Raw genomic sequence first — 22,274 nt, forward strand, 5'->3', positions numbered from 1 at the left:
AATTGCCCGGCACAGCCTCATCCACAAAACACCAGTTTCAGTTTTCATACAGAAATTTTGGCAGTTCCGGTAATTTTTTTCAAATCTCCATGTTTACCTTGATGTTGTAAAAATTCCATACACGAGTGTTGTTCTGGGGTTATCTGTCTCTAGGAGAAATACATCCTCTGTAAGAAAGAGAAAGAAAAATATTTTGAATAGTAAGAAGAACTTTATTTTCCAGTTTAATTGATGATTTTATTCCTTCTAAATTCAAAAGTAGTTTTATCACAGACTTGAATGGGAAAAAGGAGACTTAACCACATGAAAAGATCATATATGCATAAATCTAGCATTTGAACATTCAGAAACAAATTTGGAAATTAACTCCATGCCCTCTAGCCTTATGGAGGCAGAAGGCAAATACATTCAGGATCTATGTCACACATTTTTCTCAGCTGTATCTTGTTTCAGCAGGTTGTTAAGCAGTAGGAAAACATTAAAGTTGCAGTAGGTTAAAGACAAAGAGTTCCCATAGATGGACGTAATCAAAACCAGGGAAATTAGGTGTTTTATTGTCCAGAATGGAGTGGAGTGCCCTCACTAGAGCATTTTCAACATGATATGAATGTCAGACAGCTTTGCAGTAAAGACTGTGAGAGATGTAATACTCCTGCCTCCTGTTGTGTAGGGATCTATTGACTGCACTGTGCAAAACTGTACCTACTCACTGAAATTAATTTACCCACTATTACCTCTGATCTGCTGATTTTTTTTTTACACTTCAGTGAAAACTAATCTCTGACAGTATCTCCTTACAAATGTTTTTAATAACTATAATCATGCTACCACTTAAACTTAATTTACAACTCAAAAAAGACTGAACTGTGTGAGCTTTTTATCACAGAATATGCTCTTTAGCTTTCCATTAATTTATGTGGCTCTTTCATTTAACCCGCTGAATTTTTTAAATATTCTTTTCAATATGTCAAAAGCAAAAGACTTCACCATGCAGAACTGGAAGTGTTATATTCTCCTGAATTATACATGAACACAGAAGCATGTGTTTGCTCTCTCCCTGTTTTCTGAATTTCCAGCTGTGACTGTATTCTTCCTCTTTGCTAGGGAATTGTGCTGGGAAGCCATGCTGAGAGCATTGTCTCCTATTCACCATGGCCCTACATATTGTCATACAAGAAACTAAAAGCAGTTATCCTACTGCTTTGTTGAAGAGGAGGGGGTTGGTAAATCACAGCTCTGAAAGATGAGCTGCTGTGGCACTGCTGAGGCACTGCAAGGTTCAGAAAACCAGTCCTCCAAGCACCTTGCACATTCCAAGCTAGGGGAAGTTAGGATCTGCTCCTAGGCCCAATCAGGTTCCATTGAAACCTTGAACTAAAGCAAATACATCAAACAGTTGTAAACATATAAACCTAAAAAACCTCCAAACCTCATTTGCCATGGTGGGAATCAGGAATAATAATCAAGAAAAGAAAGAGAGAATAAAATGGAGAGAAGATCAGAACCAGATGCAGACCCAGTGCAAGGCACATTAGTTGCTTATAATATTTATATTTATAGTAAAGCACATACCAAATCTTCAAGTACAATAATTTAGAACTATGCTTTTGTGCATTTCAGCCACAGAAAACATAGAATTTGAAACTTTCTGGTAGTATTGTTTGGCATTTAGGTATCAAGCTGTGCATTATTAATTCCTTCATGAAAAGAAACTTCTTGTGAATGCTGTATAGATTGTGCATTGAATATTTACAGTATTTCACATGTTGAAATAAAAATTTATATGACTGAATGATTCCAGAAAAATAACATTTATGGACAGTGCTATTGCTGGTGCCACTAACAGGATTTATTAGCATTATCTTGAATTACCAAATTGAGGACTCTACCTTGTGATAAAAAAATAGAAAAAATGCATTATGGAAAAGCTGTATGTTACATAGTGCTATAAGAAACAGTTTCAAAGGGATGTTAAAAACCCTCTATTGTAATCCAAGCTAGTAGCAAAACAGTAAGAGAGTCACTTAGATGTTTCCTTCCAAGTATTAGTTTTTACATCCATCATTGGTTTACATAGTCAAGATTAATTACCTTAATTACATTATAATTATGCAGAGACACTTATGAAAAATTTCTTGGTTTTGCTGTCATAAAATTTCTTGGTTTTGTTGTCATGGACTTCTAGTGCTATGATTTCACTCTTAACAACTTGAGTAAGAAACTGAATGAAAATCAGTCATTAAATATGCTCAAGGCATAGCATTTAGATGAAATTTTAAGGAATGTTTTTTGTGATACCTAATTCATCGAAGTACGTTTCTGTTCCATCTTCATCCATTACTGAGCACACAAGTCTTGCTTTCAAGAATGTTGTCCACTTGTTCACAAGACTGCGCTGACCACCTGTGTCATTCTGGAAAGGAATATTATTTTCAGAAAAGGGGAAATAAAACACAGCTAACATTTTACTGGGTTTTCTCACATTTTTCTCAGGTTAATTCATTATCTAGATAATTATCTGGTAAATTTAATATTACAAATAGATAGGCCTAAGCCAAATCCCCTCATCTAAGTATTCCATATGCAGAACAAACCAAGAACTAGTTTTCTGAGTGGACCTTCTCTGCTGGGCTAGCAGAGTAGGAGGGTTGGGCAGTAGATTTTGAGCATCAGCAGTTTATACTGTTATGACTAGAAGTGACTGTGGAGCTCTGCATCACTCATTGACCCCCAGGATGAAGTCCACGCTATCTCCAAAAGGTCTCATGGTTCTATGGAGGGATGTTTCTTCTAGTCCTGACAGCAGCATAGCTGCACCTGACCCAGGAAGCCACACTAGCACATGAGGTGGATGCACTAAACAGTATTCAGAAATGATGGCTAGTGTGGGTCAAGCCAGTTATGCACTGCTGCAAGTCCTGCTAGCTTGGTCCAGAGATGGCTGGGTCACAGCTCACTCATGGATCTTTCCAATTTTCCATGGTTCAGGGTGGGAACTGTAAGTGCCAAACCAGGTGATGCAGCCCTGAGGTGACAGATCTTGACCAGCTGTGCTGGTAAATGCCTTACGTAAGAGCAGTGTCCTCCAAACTGCATAACATGATGTCACCCAAGGAAAGAGAAAAACCAAAATGTAGAAGCTACTGAAATGGGGTTTCAATGAAGGTCTGTGCATGTTTCACTGATGCTGTTGGAGCTGGTAATCCAACATTTTGGGTGACTTATAAGGAGTCTTTTCAGGGGGTAATATATATTGCCAGTCTTTAAGGTGTTAATACATGAATATGATGATATTGTATGTATACATGTATACAAATATGTCTGGCTCAGATTTATTTTAATTGGCCTTGGGATTCTGCCACTGGCTTCAGTGTAAGTCTAAAAAGGCTTAGGCCTTTCAAAAATCATTTGGGCTTCATCATAACAGTAAAAAACCTAATACAGCTGTAATTGTGCGAATCGTCTTCTTGCAAAACACCCAAAATGCCTTTAGGCATTCTCACTAAAATACAGAGAATGGAGATTATAAAAAAGATCACATGCCTCAGCATATTGCCAGTGAAGGACAAACACCTTCACACTCAGGCACAACAATATCAAAAAGCATCAAATTCTAAAGAAAACCCAAATTAAAGACAGGGAATATATAAACACTCACAATGAACTTCCTGAAGCCTTCCAAAAGAAGGAATGAATAGGCTACCAGCAATTGTGCATTTATAATTTTTGTCTCATTAAAAAAAAAAAAAATTGATTTCACCAGAGATATTAATAGCAGCTTCAATCATTTTTCATCTACAGTTGATTAGAGATACAAAAAAACTGAAATAGAGACAATGAGGAGTGCTGTGAAAAAAAATTAATTATTCCCCAGCAATAGCCACTGAATTTAAATTTTCTGTGCACAATTTTAAAGTTAGGCTCATGCATGCATCAGTGCAAGCAAGCAGAAAGAACAGATGTCGTAAAAATGAAAACAGCATTTGAAAGTTAAATCCACCAATTTAAAAGCTTGATATTTCTGATGTGTTTTAACTATTTTGAGTGTGTGTGTGTGAAAGCCTTCACTGCCTAAAGTTCATTTTTATTAAGAAAACAATGTCTTGTTGCATGTCTTATTTGTGCTAGGGACAGCAAGTTTGAAAACTCAACCCTGGTAACTATTCTGACTCGGTCAGAGAAATACACAAATCCCTGAACCTCTACATTTCCATAGTCTTACTCGTATAGTTAGATACATACAACCTGTTCAGACCCTAGCTGTGAGCTCAGTAACTGCTCTTCTTAATTACGAACAGCGACACAGAAACAGGAAATTTTGTCAAATCAAAGGTTTTTCAAACATTTAGTCTTTTAGATTATCATGTCACACTAGCAGCTTATCCCAGCAACCTAGTAAACAAAATAGCTCTTACTGGGCATACTCTTGCAATCATTGAATGAATTTGCTTTGTGCTGCCGCTGTTGTCTGTGAGTCTTTCTTTGAAGAAGAAGTAGATTTTGGCATCATTGGGGTCAGTGCCATCTGGGATAACATGAGCATCCACAAAAATAGGCTCTGAAAGGAAAAAGTTTACCGAAAGGATGAAACCAAAAGATGTAGCAGTATAAGCAACAAATGATTTGACATTTACTGACTGCTTCATGGAAGTGCCAAATATACCAAATACCAACAGGCGGTAAATGGCTCCTCGCTGGCAGCCATATGTGCTTGCATCCTCAAACTTTATTTCACAGCAAATTTTTAGAGGAGCAGTCCAGAAGCAATGGTATTAGATTACTGCAGAGACTCAAAGACTTTGAGGAAGAAGGAAGAATCAGTGTGTTTTCTGGGGCACCTAAGGAAAGTCTCATTGATACAAAACATAAGAGTAACCTGGAAGAGCTTAGGAATATAACAAATAAGGTTCACAAATAAGAGAGGAAAACAATTTGTATAACCCAGAAAAGAAAAGGAGGGTAGGCAAATGCTCGAGCAGCATTTGACTTCATATCAGAGGTTGGCAAATATAATCAAATGTATGCGCAAAACACTACAAAGGAGAATTAGAAAGAGAACAAAATAATTTATAACCTTAACAGCAAACAAATAATGGACAGGCAGGAGCCCTCAGAATACCTCCTTGGACTGAAGGAAGGAGTGGCCCTTCTCCCTGCATGAAGGCTGTCTTTTCAATGATCGTGCAAGATTGCTTGTTGAGTTAAGTGCAGTACAAAGTTTGAAACAATCTGATACAAAGGGTGAATGTCTGACAGAAAACTCAATTTGAACTGCAGCATTTTTTCTGTTCACATAAGTCTATTCTCAATTAATATAACAAATGTCATGACTCTGGCTCTAAAAGAACATAGAGATAAATTGTACTTTCAAGTACCTGTTTTGAACAGGTAGATTTTCCAGAAATTAGGCATTTTAAAATTTTCTTTTTCTCTAATTCATTTTAGGATGCACGTATTAGGGTGCACAGGTAAGTGTAAGAATGTATAACAAACAAAAAAGAAAAATTTAGAGAGCAGACGTAGTTTCCCTTTCATAGTAAAATGAATTTATGAATGAAATTTTGTGATTTCATTGTAGTTACAGCCAGACAGGAATAATAAGTCACCATAAAAAATATTAAGACAAAACCTCAGTAACTTTACTTCAACATATCTAAAGGCTTTTTAAAACTGTAAAAAGGTTTTACAGTGTCAGTTGCTCTGTAACTTTTCACAGCTACCTCTGCTCAGAGGGTTGACTACCATTTTAATGTAAATTGGTTTCATTGGAAGGAGTCTTCTTACCAGTAAAGACAGGGAGAATTATCACAGTGATGTCAGTGAGTCAAAGAGTTATTTGATGCCATTCGGAAATGAGCTTTTCTGTGGTTAGATAACCAATTTCTCACCACTGAAATAAGTGGCAATGATCCTCACTGACTTTTCTGATAGCGAGGCACTCCTCTGCACACATTTTGAATGCAAGTGGTGGTGAATCTTCTGTGCAGAGATTGGTCACCTTTAATCAACTGAAGCTGGTGGCTTGGAATCAAACACTGATTTAAGGCAATATCTGATTCATTACAGGGGAAGGCACTTTTCTAGAAATCAGACTGTCTCCAGCTGCCATTGGGAAGGTTTTCATACACTTGCCATCAAAGGGCTTGGTTCAGCTTTTATGCAAAAAAGGCCCTCAGGTAGGGTGGCCTAGGTGTTTGGTTCACGCAGAGATCCCTCTATATCTGTGCATTGTCTACAATTTGTATTTACACACATTTCTTCATGGTTCAGCTTCATAAATTAAATTCAGAGACAAGCTCTTTAAAAGATAAGGTGTTTGTTTTAAGCAAAGGAAATCAGAATCTCTGCGACAACCAATAAAACTCTGGTAAATTAGAGATATCTCACCACTCAGCCACTTGGAGTTGTGCTGGTCAGTCCTCACTGCATTCCTCCTGGTCAGACTGCGAAAAATGGCTGCATCAGTCCCCATGAAATCAATATACATTCCTGAAAAAAGCTCTTCATCTGTAAAGAATTGAAATGGAGGGAGAATTGTTATGGCTTTTGGGGAAAAAAAAAAGTTTATTTTAAATTCATCAGCTCTATTTACACAGGAGTCTATACAGATAAATAGTGGGTCATGGGAACGAGGTTTTCTCTGACTTACAAAGACTCAAACTAGAATGCATGAAAGTAATCAGATTTTTCTTAGAGACTTTATGGAACTGTACCATTAAATGCCACAGCAGAGCTGCATACAGGGGAAACCATTCTTGATAGGAAGTTTAGTTGCCCCATTTGCACTGTTAAGGACCACTGGAGAATAAGGCTAGTGTTATCAAAAAGTAACAAATTCAATATTTTAAGTATGCACTTCAAAGAATATTTTTTTTTTTTTTTATGTTACAAAAGTAGTTGAAGTGACTGGGTTGAATTTATTGCTGCTGTAAACTGGCACAACATCTATTGCAGTCGGTGGATCAGTGCCAATTTTTACCAGCAGCATCGTTATGGCTGCCCCAGGCAGCCTCAAGCTGACTTCAGTATTGCAGAAGCCAGACAATCATATCATTGAACTTTACTCAGAGTAATATGGAGCAACAGTTGTCTCCTGTTGTGTACTTGGTTCTAAGTGTAGGATCATTATGCTTGAGCAGAATGAGACATGCAACTCCTACATTAACAGAACTAGGAGCTTCTGCTCCCTGTGCAGGGCTTAAAACTCAGCCCATCAGTCAGGATGTCTATCCCTGTTTGTTTCAGTCTGTGTGTGTGCATAAAAGTATGTATATATAATTACAATTATAATTGCATATACTATCATTTTCTACTCTGTGAATAACCAAGCAATTTCCACTGACTAATGACAATGAAACCCCAGAGTAGAAAACAGTAGCTAAAATAAACTAACTCTCAGAGTGGGAGTGGTGGCTGAATACATTCCAGTACAGCTGGGTCCCTTGATTGATGTTTTTGTCTGTACTCCTGGACTACCCAGAGAGTGTGGAGTGTGGTCAATCTGGCAAGAGTCACAGGCTCAGAAATACTTGAGGCTATTTTCATGCACTCTGTGTGTGTGTGTGTGTGTGTGTTCATAATCAGCATGGAAGACTACTGAGAAGCTCATGAGAGGATCAGAACTCTGGAGACTTTGCTTTTCTGCTGCTAACTGGAGCCTGAACTAAACCCTGGCAGGGCATCCAGCAGCCACTCTTCTGCTCTCACCTCTCCCCATGATGACAAGATTCTTACACAGGGGATTTAAGCAATGCATTTGCTGCATGTTGCTGAAACATTTACTTCTAGAGCAGGTATTGACAGAATGATGTTAGATCTGGACCAATTTATAAATGATTTTGTATATTTGCCTCCTTGCCACAATTCATCAGAACTTTATTCTTATTATGACACAAATAGAGATCAGGTTTATGGTTCTCACTAAATGTTATGTACAGTCCCATGCATATACACGTACATACGCACTTCAGCAACAGTACTACACTATGTAATTTTAATCCTATTATATATTAACAGTATTACTTATGTCTTAGGCATTCCTAGTGTCTGTTTGCTAATCATGTATCAGGGGAGATCCATCAGTTCCACTTCCTTCTGGTAAAATCCTTAAATTCCACACAGTATTTGGTCTGCACAGCACAATGAGTTCACTCTACTTCACTTTGTAACTGAGGGGAATTACTGAATTGATGAGGTATGTCTGCTTTTCTAAATATTTCATAGTTGTGGTAGGGAGAAAGACATGCATCCTGCACACTAGTATTGCCAAGCTGCTTCAAAGCACTTTTTTTATTGTGTTGATGCAAATGCATCTCTGTGCAATGGCAAACTGCACAAAGTTCAAATTTATTTTTATAGCACCACTTTGTTCTGAAGGGTGAATCAGCTTTCCTGCTGTATTCTAGGCCGGTGATGCCCAAAATGGTCAAGAAATTGCATCTATATTTAAAAAGGGTTATTTTATTCTGGAAGAGTTAGTTGGTCTGGTGGTATTTACTATCTTCTGAAGCAATGGGAGGGAATTCCTCCTGCAGAAAGCTAAAAGGTGAGTCCAGTAAATTGGCTCAGTCCCCTCACTACAACATGGGCTGAGACTTAGAAAATGTTCATGTTTCTATCATGGATACTGAGGAGAAATTCACTAGAGCTTAAGCCTTCAGAAGTGACTGGACTTTGCAACACAAAGTATAAAACTCAGTCTGGAGACTCTTTTCAAAAGGAATTTGACCTTAATGGAATAATTTAAACTTTGTGCATGAACTGTGCTATGAAAGGTAAGTCAGACTCTAGGGAAGGTCTCCTTGGTCACATAACAGAGACCAAGGAAGATAACGAAAAGTCTATTAAGATGAACAAAGCTGCCATATATCTACTGTAGTAAAAAAATCAGCTTACTGTACAAACAGTAATTCAGAAACAATGCTCTTTAATGTTGCTATATAAAATCCAGAAAGAACAAGGAAAGGAAACAGTCACTTCACTTAATAATACCAGAATGGCAATGAGTAGCAGCGGACTTATCTATCACTGACTTTGAACAAACATCTTCTTTACACAGTGAGTGTCTGTAAACACTGTACCCAGATCACTGTTGAGATAAAGATGTAAGTGAAGCCAAGGTTCAGAGAGATGTCTAAGTAGCATTTACCTGTTCTCTAAAGGTGTTCAGTTCACATCTCTGTGAATAGATATACTTATCCTTTGTACTAAATATATATACAATGTGGAATAAAAAAAAAAAACAAAAAGCAATTTATATTTTGAACAGGCCATGTAGGACAGTCTGTATTACACTTTCCTTAAGATCTACAAGACTTTAAAGGAAGTATCTCACACAATATGTAATTGATGTAATTGATTTCAGAGGAAGCTGAATGGCAGAAACATGGCACATTGTTCCGTGGTAAACCTTGGGTGAAATGCAGAGTACCTGTGTGCAATAAGTTTTATTTACGAAGAAAGTCTCAAAAATCTGTGCAACTGTTCCCTTCACAGCCAAAAATACAGCAAGGAGCAGACACATGTTGAAAAATCAGGGCTTTGGCATTAGAAGTGTGTGAACATACTGTAAATGTGAAAGGTCAGGTTACACTGAGTATGCATTTCCAGCTCTTCCTGGTTGAAAAAATGGAAAGTATCTTTTACAGATAACTTAGGCTGCACAAAGTGTAGTCCCCCTTTGAGTTTTCTTGTAGGTATGCAACAAGCACAGAAGAAATCCTTTATTGATTCACTTTGTGGCCTTTCAGATGGAAGAAAATTGCAAAATTGTTTGGGTATAAAGCCAATTGAAGAATGAAGAGTTTTACAATAGTTGGTGGGCTCTACAGCAGCAATGACAACAAAAATGAAATTCAAAGCATCTGAAGTCTTCAGGCTTTCTTTCCCTGGCTACTCTGAGATTTTACAAATAATTAAATACGACACAAGTGCTGTCTAGGATGAACAAGGTCAGAAACCATTCAAATATAAATGCCAGACAGGGTAATGTAAAGCTGAAACTATTCCTGGGAAAAAATGTGTAATCTGGAAAGGGAAGAACCTTTTGTTTCCTGTGTCTCTCTCCCCCTTTCAATAACTTATACTTGCACTTCATTTGTTCACCCACCTTAAGCTTCACACAAGCCTTGAAACATGGATGGGCCCACCCCTTGTGCCCATCAGCCAGACAAAGGTACTGCTCCTGGGAGGCTGAATTCTGTGTCCAGCTCCCCTGGGTATTCCATCAACCCACCCTCCATATGACCAGATGGGTTTGGACCCCAGCAGCCTGGAGCATCTTTACTTACTGATCATAACAGACACCGTGTTCACGTTAGGGTTGAAAGAACAGCGACCCTTTCCTGATTCGCACTTGGAATCGATCTTGAAGATTTGTTCCTGCAAAGCAGATTTGTGTGTCACTTCTCATGTCAGAAACCATTAGACCTGAGCTGGTTTTTATGCCTGGCTGCTCACAGCATTATCAATGCTCTGTTAACAGTGCTCTACTGGGCACTTTCACTGTACTATTGGTAGTTTAACACTTCTATTCAGAATTCCATCATCTTGTTAGATAACGCTGACACACAGTTATTATCAAGACTCTGGTTATAAATTCAAGACACTGAACCAAAAAAAAATGTTCCTTCTGTCTCTGTTAAGGATAGGTTGACTGATCTCTGCAATAATATCCGTGGAGATTGCTTCTGTGGTTTTGAAGTTATTTATCATTTATTTTCTGAATATATTGGTGTACTTATAACTGTCTAGGACATTATAATAAAGCTACTAGAACAATAATACATATAAAATAAAAATCTCTTATGACAACTATCATTAGATTACAGCATAAATCATTTGGTTGTTACTGAGTTATCAGACCTCAAAAAATCCCACAAATGACACTCATTTTCTTCAATACCATCTCTTGGATGACATGTAGAGCTCCAAATCCACAGTGAGAGATGATTTATCTATACCTGTATGATAGCCTGAAATCTCCTGATTTTTTTTTTTTTTTTAAGAAAACATGGTACAGGGATTTATTTATATGTTATGTACTTTATGAACAGGAAATACACTTAGCAAAGTAGAAGCAATTTGGACTACAGCTTAAAATACAAACAATCTGAATATATTTTTAAAAATCTGCCCATTTTGGTATAACTCTTCACTTCTTGGTTTCCAGGAATACACACAGTGTGCTCAGCAAGAAATGACTCAGGTCCAAGCTCATTCCTGAAAAACTGCAGTCAGTAATGGCAGATATAAACTGACCCAACAGACACTGACTCCCCACACTGTGTACTAAACAGCTTGTTCTTAGGCTCCTACAACAAACTTCCAATCTTCAGCAAAAAAGGCCAGAAGACACAATTGCAAGAAAAAACAAAACAAAAAAATCCAAAAAAACAACAACAAATAACCAAACTTAAACATTTCAAAAGAAAAACGTAGCTGACAAAAATTCCAAAGAAAGGCTTCTATGAGGTAGATGCCAACAATTAGTAATTTGAGAAAGAACAGCAACTCTTTGTATTCCCTTTAACAGTTAATGTAAATCCCAGGGGAGTGGGGATGCCACACAAGACCCTAAGCAGCCATTTGGCACCAGAGAATTGAAGATTGCACCAAGTTCAAATGCACAGCTGCAGCAGGAAGTTTTCATGTGATTGTTCCCTCTCTTTCCCCCCTCTCCTGTTTTGCTGAATTTAATCTCAGAGATCTTATCTATTGTTTCAGTAATAAGCTTTCTAAACATTGTTAAAATATAAGTATGTAGTTTCTAATCTGATCTTGGGTGGTTTTCTTTGTTGGGTTTTTTTGACTTCTAGATTATATGCAGCTTGATTCTAATTCATGTTTACTATATTAAACCACTATTTACCAATTCAAAATGCCCATTACTCCTCTACTAAACTAGCTCCAGGATTACACCTGATTTTCATATATATTAAACTACTATTTAGTCTATAATTATTTCACATAGGGATTACACTTCCTTCTGTTTGCATTTACTTTGACATTAGAATATATTTGGGTGACTAAGGCAGTAATTACCAAACACCAAAGTATTAAGTGTGCCAAAGAAGAAAATTAATTGTTTTATAACCTCTGTTTCAGGGAAAAGGGCAAAATTTTGCCTCACCAATGAAACCCCCATTTTTTTGTGAGCTTATGTGAGATCCTGGAGACAGAAGAGCAAAACAGGCCCAGCTCTTATGATTTTTGGATATGATTCTGTCAGGCTTTGTAGCTTCTAGAGAAAAACAGATGTGCTTTCTAAAATATTCATTTTGCACGTGCAAAAGCAACCTTTTGTGCATTGAAAACTGTACCAAATTGAAGGTGAAATGATACAAGCAGAGGAAAAAATGAATTTTCACTAGTCCCATCAGCATTACATAGTTCCTCATACTGCTCTATCAATTAGTCATGCACAGATATATGCAATGAGTTCAGAAGGAAATTCTTGGGTTTAAACTGTTATGCTATTGTTGGCCTGTACAGTAATGGCTTTGAGCATGAAGTGCCTACAGTCAAGTGTCTCACAGACTCCAGACGTCTGAAACAGCAGTTTATTTAATCAATTGATCATAGGCATGCAGCTACACAGACAGGCTAAGTGAAGCTGGTTCTGCTTTTCCAAGTCATGTATCTTTACTTTTCATTTAAGAAATTTAACATCTTGCATCATCTGGAGATGTCATTTCCTGCCCTCCCCTCTGTCCGCAATCTCATTTACAAACAGTCTAAAATAATGAGATTCAAACTTCCCTGGGCTGCAATACCAGTACTTAAGATGATAAAGAGTATTACATTAATTAAAGACAAATGAGATCACCGTTCATGTTTTAAATGATTTTTCAAGAAATAGAATAATGCTGGGGAAAGGCGATCCCTGTTTCATAATACATCAAAATAAGTCAATGCAGAATTTTTTAACCAGAAGGATGGATTTACTTATTTAGTTCTGCTTGCTTCTGCTTTTAAATCCAGGCCTATAATCTCTACTTTTAGATAATTTAATAGGACTGAAAGTGCAGTGATTCTGAGTGCATGCTCTGCTAAGGAAGCTGGAGCCAGGTAGGGACCTACCAAAAGTCACTGAGATCATATCATGCACAATGACCTGGAGAAACACTGACTAATCACCTCCCTGGCAACCTCTGCAGCAATCTTGGGTCTTGGCCAGAATTCTCATCCCACTCCCAATTAAATCAGTGATGAATTTTTCAGTGTCTTCCCGAGAAGCCAGCCCAACTTTTAAAGCTGCCCTCACATGGCAAAACTCCAGGTACACGCTCTGATCTTCCTTCCCAACACATCTGCTTCCACATTGTTCTGGAAAATATCCTGCACACCCCTGTGCCTGCAGACACGTATCTGACCCAAAAGCTACTGAGGTGCTGACTCCTGCTTAAGTGCCTTTCTTTTTTCTTTCTGATTGCTTAATTTATTACCCATTAGATTTGCACATAAACAAACATTTCACTTTCAAATCAGGAAACTTGGACCATATACTTCTGAAACATCTGGTACTTAGACTGAAAATACACTCAATTAAACTGAATATAGAAAAACTAGAGACCTGCCTAGAAAAAGTAAGATCTTACAGTGAAGGGAAACTTACCAACTTCATCTGGGCACCATCTAGTGGGGCAAAACTTGTGCAGTAGATAAAAGTTCCTGGGCTGGGATTGCAACTAGATGGTGTTAAGCTGAATTCCAGCAAACCTAACCTGAATAGCTAGCCAAATTAAGGGCTTCTCCAAGGAACCAGTAACACATGGAAATGATAAAAAGTAGACTTTGTATTTTACTTTTCATCTAACTGGCTATTTCCTTTCAAGTATTTCTTGGACATTTTTCCACCAAATCGCAGGAATGAATTCACCAGCCAATGTCAAATAAAAACTACTATCAAATGTATCCTAGCATTTGGTATGACTGTGGACAACCATCATATATTGGACACATATATATGTGTGTGTATATATATATATATATGACAAATATTGTCCATATATATATATATGACAAATATTGTCCATATATTGGACAAATATATAATATGTTGGATAACCATCATGTTTGAGGTATGGTTTTGCTTCTAGCTGGTATCAGGTCAGAAAACTACAGACCTTTGCTCTTTTGCTATTTTGTCACCATGATATTTTTATGAAAAATCCTTTTGCTAGGATTTTCTCCTGAGAAGCTGAGAAGCCTCAGAAAAGAAATGTAAACAATAACTATCTGATGGCTGTGGAATGTGGTCTGGAGATGGTTTACCAATAGGTGCATCTTTGATTGGTCTCATGTGAGTTGTTTTTACTCGATGACCAATCATGGTCCAGCTGTGTCGGACTCTCTGTCTGTCACGAGTTTTTATTATTCATTCCTTTTCTAGCCTTCTGATGAAATCCTTTCCTCCATTCTTTTGGTATACCTTTAGTATGGCATTTTTAATATAAATTTATTATATCATAATATAATAAATCAGCCTTCTAAGAAATATGGAGTCAGAATCATCTCTTCCCTTGTCCTGGGACCCGCGAACACATCCACACTATTCAACATCAGTGAAGGAACCTACTGGGACCACTGATTCTTGCATTTTCAAAACTTTGAGATTTTGCTTCACAGCAGCAGGGTGGGCCACAAAGTGAGTGGGCAGAATGAGAAGAGAGTTACCTCAGACCGGCGTCCCCTGTTGACGTAGACGCAGACGGGGCTGAAGGCGCCGCTGCCGCAGACGTACAGGTGGGTGCGGTTGTAGGACTGGATCACGCGCACGAAGTTCCCACAGCCGTGCTGCAGGAAACACAGAGAACAGTCACTCCACAGGGGCAAATGTTAGGAGATGATGGGAACTCTAGAGAGTAGACATGACATATAATTTTAACAGCATCATGAAAACAGCTACTGAGGCTGGATTTGGACAGCTGTTTCTTTTCATGTCATTTTGCCTGCTCTGGGAACAGGGCCCTCTCTGATTGAGAACCACAGATGAGTTACAGAGGAGTCCACATAGCTCTCCTACTTCCACACAGCAATCCAATTTTCATTCACATATTTCTCCTGCATGAGAAGAAGCAGGACCTCTACAGGAAACCAAAGTGTAACCTTAGGAAGTTTCCTTAAAGGACACCTCTGAAACAGTCTCTTTTTCTCCCTGATTTGTTCCACATAAATGGAGATAATTAAAAAGAAAGCAAGTCCAAATATCATATTTTGCTATTTGTATAAACAATTTATTTCCAAAACTTTAAACTGAGGTTTGCAGTCAATTGTTGCTTTGCATGGAAGACCTCCAGTAACATCTTCAAATCAGCATGAAAATTAAACCAGAATGTTAAGGGCCACACAGTTCACAGTATTGGATTTACATTTTTTTCCTTCCCTTTTTTTTCTAACTCTTTCATTTTTTTACTGTGATGAAGTGTTAATGCACTTTAGGTTGAAAATAGATTTTTTTAATGAATACATTTTCTTACCCAGATCCCAGAACTGCTTTCATATTCAACCATCCAAACCTCACTCAAGAAAGTGAGAACTGCATATGTTTTATGAGCACAGGGTTGGAAACTGCCATCAGTCATCTCCATGAAAATCAGTAGAGTTAATCCTTGTTTAGCAGACTCCACTGGTTTATTTACTTTTAAAGGCATTCACATTTTTGGTTCAGCAGGAGCCAGCACCATACAGAATAATCTGAAAACGGGTGCACAACTGGGGTTTTCAGACTGCAGGCAGTGGTACCACCCACCCTTACAGTGTGCTCCTGGGGGGTGCAGCCAGCCAGAGAACTTCCCCATTGCGAAGAGCAGCTCAACAGGCTGTGCAACATCACCCCAGCACATACCTGGAAAAACACTATTACCTACTTTGATTAGTAACAACCAAAAAAGGGAGGAAATGGACACTGCATATCTGCTCCCATCTGCCAGAGTCTGAAGGTGCATTCTGTTTACATCGCCTGATTTTCCAGAATTTCACTTTATAGATTGGCTTGCAAAGGATTTCAAAAGAAAACCAAACGCTTTTTTCATTTTGCTTTGGCTGCACTCAAGGTGCTCTTACTTTATTGCCAAGTACCTAATTTGTCTGTGTGAGTGCATGTGGATTATAACTTACTGTAGGATCCTTGCCAGCCATTTTACACTCTTCAACCTTGTTTGCTGAGGCTGGCCAGAAAATCTGTAAGGAAAGAAATATTGTTCAAGTACTATATTTATTACATAATTTAAAAAATAAATTTCACTGCCTAATGTACACTAATAGATTAATATCTAGATATAATTTACACTTGATTATAAGGAAAAAAAAAATTGTTGATAAATAAAACTATCTTTTTCTTAGAGTGCACTAAACAAAATCAGGGGCCAGGTCTTTGGCCGATATATATTAAGTTTATTAAAAATTTTTAAGGCAAATTAATCAATTTAGATTAGTTTCTTCTAAATAAGAGAGATTTTTCACCACCATTGCCTAAATTACTACCCATCTTTACTTTTTTACTTTTACTCAACTTATAGAAACTATTCACACTAGAAACCAGAAGACTAAAATATTGAAAGAAGGGTTCTTTTTTCAATTTTTCAATTTTATCATCAAAGGTTTGGCTAGATTATGGAAAAACCTACCTGAAATCTCAAGATTTCACATTGATTTCTTTCAGACAGATTTTAAAGAAATAACTCAATGTCTGAATGCCTATCTGTTTATCTCAAACTGCAAATATTTTGAGCTTCTTCCATTATTTATTTTGATTTTGAAATAGGAAAGATATCCATTACAAATTTATCCCCAGAAATCTAGTGACAGAGCCTGATAACATTTAGCCTCAAGATAACATAAACAATATCATTAAAAGATCTCTGTGTATATATGTACACACATACATATATATATATGTAGAACTGTGAATTTGAATGTATATGTATATAGGATTTCTACAGAGATATAAGATCAGCAAAGTGAATCTGTTGTTAAATAAACAAATGGAAAGACTGTGTGGAATTGCAGAGATTCATTCTGATCCTACTACTGGGTGATCACATTCACTGCCAGAAAGCTTTGTGTATTTTTCCTTTCTGTTGATTTTCTTTTATTCTTTATTCTCCAGGCCTACATAAGCTGTTGAAATGCCTCACAGCTTTATACTGCAGAAAATATTTCATGTAACAGATACCCTCCTATCTAACCAAACTCAGCACAGGATTAAACCCAACCTGCCAAGGACAGGAGGGACACCAGCTCCTGCCAGACCAGGGTGGCTGGATCAGATTGAGATGGAAATGAGCAAAAAGGTCACAGAAGGTATTTCAGATCCTAGAAGGCAGCCCCATTTCAGAAGGAGATTTGGATACCATTAGGAGGAGGGAAGGGTGCATTCACACCATTGAACGAAAGGCATTTAATTTAAATGTGTAAGTTAGAATGAGCCTCCCTGGGCTCCCTGAACAATCAATTCAGGTGGACAGGCATGTCCAGAGGGTGATTCAGAGCAAAGCCTAATTTAACTGTGCTCAATCACTCTCTGGCAGGGCCCCTCCCTCTCCTCTGACACATTAAAAGCCTTGTCTCTTAAGGAAGGCATTTATCTTCCCTGCTGCAAGCGGGTATTGCTGCCCCTCAGCCCTTCTAAGGTACAGTAATAAAGCCCACAGATTAAAGGACTGGATGGATTTGGTGGAACAAGGCCTTTCTGGTACACTTTCAGGCAGGGCAGTAGCTGTGATAGTCTAAAGACAGGCAAGATAAAGCCTGTAGAAAGGTAATAGCTCAACAGCCAAGCTCCTTTGCACACAAGAACTTCTGCAGGTCACCCATTTCAAAAGCAGAGAGGCTGAATTTCAACTGGCTTTGGAGACAAGAGAGGAATCTGTAAGCATTTGGTAACATTATTTTCACACAGAGGTTGCCTACTACTGTTTGGTGAGGAACACAAAGTCCTTGGAAAACACCTTCTCAGTAAGTGAGAGAAGCCAGAGAACAGGTGGTGCCAAGGGGTAGATGTGCATCATGGTGCCCAAAAACCCAAACAAAGTGTCTCAGCTACCCAACTGAAGGGCAAAGGCTGACACAGACATAACAGAAGATTGGAATATAGTTCAGTAATTAGGCTCCAGAGCACAAAACATAAAAAATGTAGTATAAGATTAAGGACAACTCTGTCCTTGCTTTTTTTTTTCTGTATGGGGTGAGAATGATATTGTGTATATTCTTCTTCCTTGAGGATTCTTCTCAAAGTGCATCTCTGAAACATATTCTCTTGGAGAGAGGTGGAAAGTGTCAAACACACAGATTTTCCTTGTGAGGCCAGGGCAAGCAGAATATTGCTTCAAAATGAGTAAATAGGTCAGTGTTAAACAGTGTTTGAGGAACAGTGTATAGTTTCATCTGCATTACACATAAAACAAGGGCTAAAAATTCAATAAGGTGTGGGCATGGACCTAGTGTAAAATAATCAAATGCTATTTTTTTTGTCTTAAAAGGAAAGGCATGGAGTAAAGCAACCTCAGATTCTCAGAATAAAACTTGAACTTACACTGAGGGGGTCTTGGCTTATATTGTTAATATTCAGAGACAGAATATGATCTTTACTCCCCACATAGATCCGATCCTGATCTTCATCCATCAATAATATCCTGTAATCCAGGGGGCTGTGGGATATCCTGTGATACTCAGAGGTCTTAGTTTCTTGCAGCTCTGAAATAGTAAAAACAGTAGCATAGTAAAGCAGTTCTCTCACGTTTCTTGCTTCTCAGCTGCAATTCTTTCTAAATAAAGATATCTTTGGGCACAAATGGAGCCAGAGAGGGAAGAACAAGCCTCACTGAACACTAGATAATAATACAATGGCTGAGGTAAAACAAAGTTTCTTTTCCCAGTTAAAATACAATTATTTTGTACATTAAGTAGATAGACATAGCTCATAAAAATCAGGCAGTGCTGTTATTCATTCATCTAATTAATTCTTATTTTAATGGATATTATTATTTACAGCTTTGGCTTTTAAGGAACATAATTTATTAAATTAATCAATGTGTTCAATACATTCTGAAGTTTATGACTGCAGAAAACCCACAAGATCAATAAGAACTACATAAGAACATTTTAGTTCCTTTTCCTAACAGGGAGCTTCACTAAGAAAAGGTTTTTATCATTTTCAAGGTCAAATTTCACTTTGTCCTTCATCATCATGTGTGGCTTACTTAAAAGAAAAAAATAATTCAGTCAAGCCTAAATGTGTCTGTTCATTCAGTTGTTTGTTTACAGGTTTGGACCAAACTAACAGAACTGTAGAAGGAGCTCTATTCTTCCACATAAAACTTTTTTCAATAAAGTGAAGTGAAAACATCCTTTGATCTCAGCAGTGCAGGATCAGGCCTGTTACAGGAATAGCATAAGCAACTGCAATATAAGTATTACTTGCTGCCTTCAAGAAAGCTCAGCCTTCCCATCTTTGCTTGGCCAATATATTTTGGCCTCCAGTCAGATTGTTTTACTTTTCAGTAATTACAGAAGGGCGATTTCTCAAGAGGTGAGAGTGGAAAAATAAAACCTTAATAATCAATTTGTCTTTGTTAAAATATTTAACATCTAATTATGCTTTCTTTCCTCATGAATATTAGGATTGAATTGTGTTCCCTGTGACTCTGAAAGGGTGGCAAATACACCGTACTTATGGAAATGAGCTCTGCTATAATGTATATTCATAAATGTAAAATCTGAGCACACAGTTCTCAGCTGCAAACTTCATCTGGGACAATATGGCTTGTCACTGTTGCTAAAGGTTTTTTAAAAGTAAAGTTTTTTGCTTACTCATTCCCTATGGAAAACAGTAGATGTCTTATGCAAAATTAGTTGTCTGAAGCGATTGATATTTTATAAAACAAAACTCTCAAAACAGAAAAATTTCTGTATATGTTCTATATTAAAAAATGCACCAAAAGAAGTGTGCCTAAAGTATGCACCTTCTGCAAAACATATATTTAGCTGAAAGCAATTTTTTTTAAATAATGTGGAGAGCCATTTTTAATAGGAGGCAAAAGTTGAAGTCCTAGGATTCATACCTGTCTAGTAGAGAACTAGTGATTGAAAGAACACTTATCAGAATATAATTTCCACTGATAAACATGATACATAAGTCCAATTAAATTTTTATCATTGTTAACTAGTTTCATAGGAAGATGAAAAATATCTCGTTACTGAAAGGTAATTATGTTCTAATTAATTTAGATGTGAGACAGCTTTTAGGAGCTAAGTTTCCTACATGCAGTTATTTATGGTAATATAAAAAAAAACCAACAAATAGTATTTAATAGTATCTGTCTTGTGCCTTGACAAAAGATAAACATACAATCAAGATTTACACTCTGTGCCTAAAAAACTGAAAAAGAACTTGTTAAGAATACATGAAAATTGTTCACAGTACTTTCAGAGGTCTTTTTTTTTTTGGTGCTTGAGAAATCAACTGTTTTTCTTCACTTTAAAGAACTCCTGCCAGTAAGCTTTTAGCTAGGATTGTCCCAGGCCCTGGGAGACTCACCAGCACAGTGTTATTAACACCCAGTACCTTTGGCCTCTGAAATTCTCACCACCAGTCTCAGGCACTCATGCTCATCCTCTTCCCGGGGCACAATTAACTTTCACCATAACACTTGGCAGCTGTAAGGTGAAACTGAACCTTCTCCTAACTGTACATTTGATACACCAGGAAAGCACAGATAAACTGGGAGGGTTTCCCACTCAGCACGGGGTAAATGTGAGCACAGTGATTGCACACCAGAATGTCCCTCCTTACTGCCCCACTGACTGACAGTGGTGACAATGAGAACACCATGGCTGATGTAAAAGATCATCATGATCATGATCATTGCTTTCCAACAAGAGACAAAGACAGAAACAGATTTCCACCACTTTCATTTATCAAAATCCATTATTTTCTTGGAATTTCAACCTCTTTGAAATGGTATTATTCTTTCCAAGGCTCCTGAAAGATAAACTGCCTCCATCGAGTTGCTGATGCAAAGAATACCTTATGCCAGGTTATTAGACTATGGAAACTCAACACCATTTATAAGAGGAAGGAAAGTTGTGAAATAAATACTCTCACACTGATTTATTAGTTTTATTTATTTTAATGCTGAAGCTTACAGTTTATTACACTCTCTAGGCTACTCAAGCAAATAGGGAGGGAATTTATAACCAATCAAATTTTATTTTCATTCAACAAAATTTACCACACAATCACCCAAGAAAATTTGGTTTTTTTAAAGATTTAATATCTGGTTGTTGTTGTTTGAAGAAGGCAGTGGCTGCAAAGATACTGTATGGTCTTTCACATTCCCTTTCATCGCTCTCAAACAAAAGTTTTTAGCAAAAAATGAAGTAGACATTTACTGGCATTCAGAGCAATTCTATTCCATGCTTTGAGAATTTAAACAAACATTGAAAGCAGTAAAACTTATATAGAGAATGATGGTACAGACAGATCTCTAAATATTAAAAATTTTATTTGACAATAAAACAATAAACAAGTAACTTTTATCCTTAATGATACAAAAATAATCTTTGCTCATAGTTTTACTTCATCAGTTGTGAATTTTGCCTTTCCTTAGGGATAAAACCAACACCAACTTGATCCCTACTGTAAGAAATCTGATCTTAGAGCATGGGTTGCTTTAACAAAGAAATAAAAGCTTCAGTGAAATATCTTTCCAGAATTATGCTTATTATTGAACTGCACATTTTGGAGATCCCAATGAGTGGGAGTTTTCTCTGTACACAGCTTACTGACAATTAGACAGTTTAAGTCCTACTCTTTAATTATCTTTCTAATCCACCATAAAAAAAAAAAGTCATGTTCTCACAGAAGAAACAACAAAATATTTGTGTAATATCTATCATTGACATCACAAAAGCCTTTGTAACAAACCTAAATATTCTCACCAGAACAAAACAATTCCAGCTGTTAGAGACAGGGTATCAAGGGAGGCGTAGTTATCTCACAGCCTATTATAACCAAATTGTCCAGCCTGCACAAGGCTGGATAAATGAGCTAGATTCATCAGGTAGTCCTCTGAACATCTTATTTAATCACTCGACCTCAAACTTTCATCACTCCTTAATTTCAAATTCACTGGAAGCATGATGTTGAAAACAGCCTGACTCTCTAAGACTAAGGAATATAATAATCTCTAACATGTAGAGGGAAGACCCTAAGTGTCTTCCTTGGCTGACATCTTATAAGGATGTTTGATGCATTTGTTACTGAAATTAAT

The 22,274-nt window shown here is 37.3% G+C and overlaps 1 protein-coding gene across 2 annotated transcripts in view; it reads right to left on the minus strand.

Annotated features, from left to right (window-relative positions):
• SEMA3C (semaphorin 3C) overlaps positions 1 to 22,274 on the minus strand; it is a 117,599-nt gene that overhangs the window by 32,381 nt on the left and 62,944 nt on the right. For both annotated transcript variants that reach the window (XM_041474658.1, XM_041474659.1), the window contains exons 4-11: positions 18,536 to 18,696; positions 16,120 to 16,182; positions 14,677 to 14,796; positions 10,290 to 10,380; positions 6,388 to 6,507; positions 4,416 to 4,558; positions 2,299 to 2,413; positions 98 to 167 (exon numbers count right to left, since the gene is read on the minus strand). In XM_041474658.1, coding sequence (XP_041330592.1) covers positions 98 to 167; positions 2,299 to 2,413; positions 4,416 to 4,558; positions 6,388 to 6,507; positions 10,290 to 10,380; positions 14,677 to 14,796; positions 16,120 to 16,182; positions 18,536 to 18,696 — 883 coding nt within the window. The remainder of the gene's footprint in view (positions 1 to 97; positions 168 to 2,298; positions 2,414 to 4,415; positions 4,559 to 6,387; positions 6,508 to 10,289; positions 10,381 to 14,676; positions 14,797 to 16,119; positions 16,183 to 18,535; positions 18,697 to 22,274) is intronic.

The sequence above is a fragment of the Pyrgilauda ruficollis genome, unplaced genomic scaffold, assembly GCF_017590135.1.
Source record: "Pyrgilauda ruficollis isolate IOZ18807 unplaced genomic scaffold, ASM1759013v1 scaffold33, whole genome shotgun sequence".
In the NCBI taxonomy this organism is placed as follows: domain Eukaryota; kingdom Metazoa; phylum Chordata; class Aves; order Passeriformes; family Passeridae; genus Pyrgilauda; species Pyrgilauda ruficollis.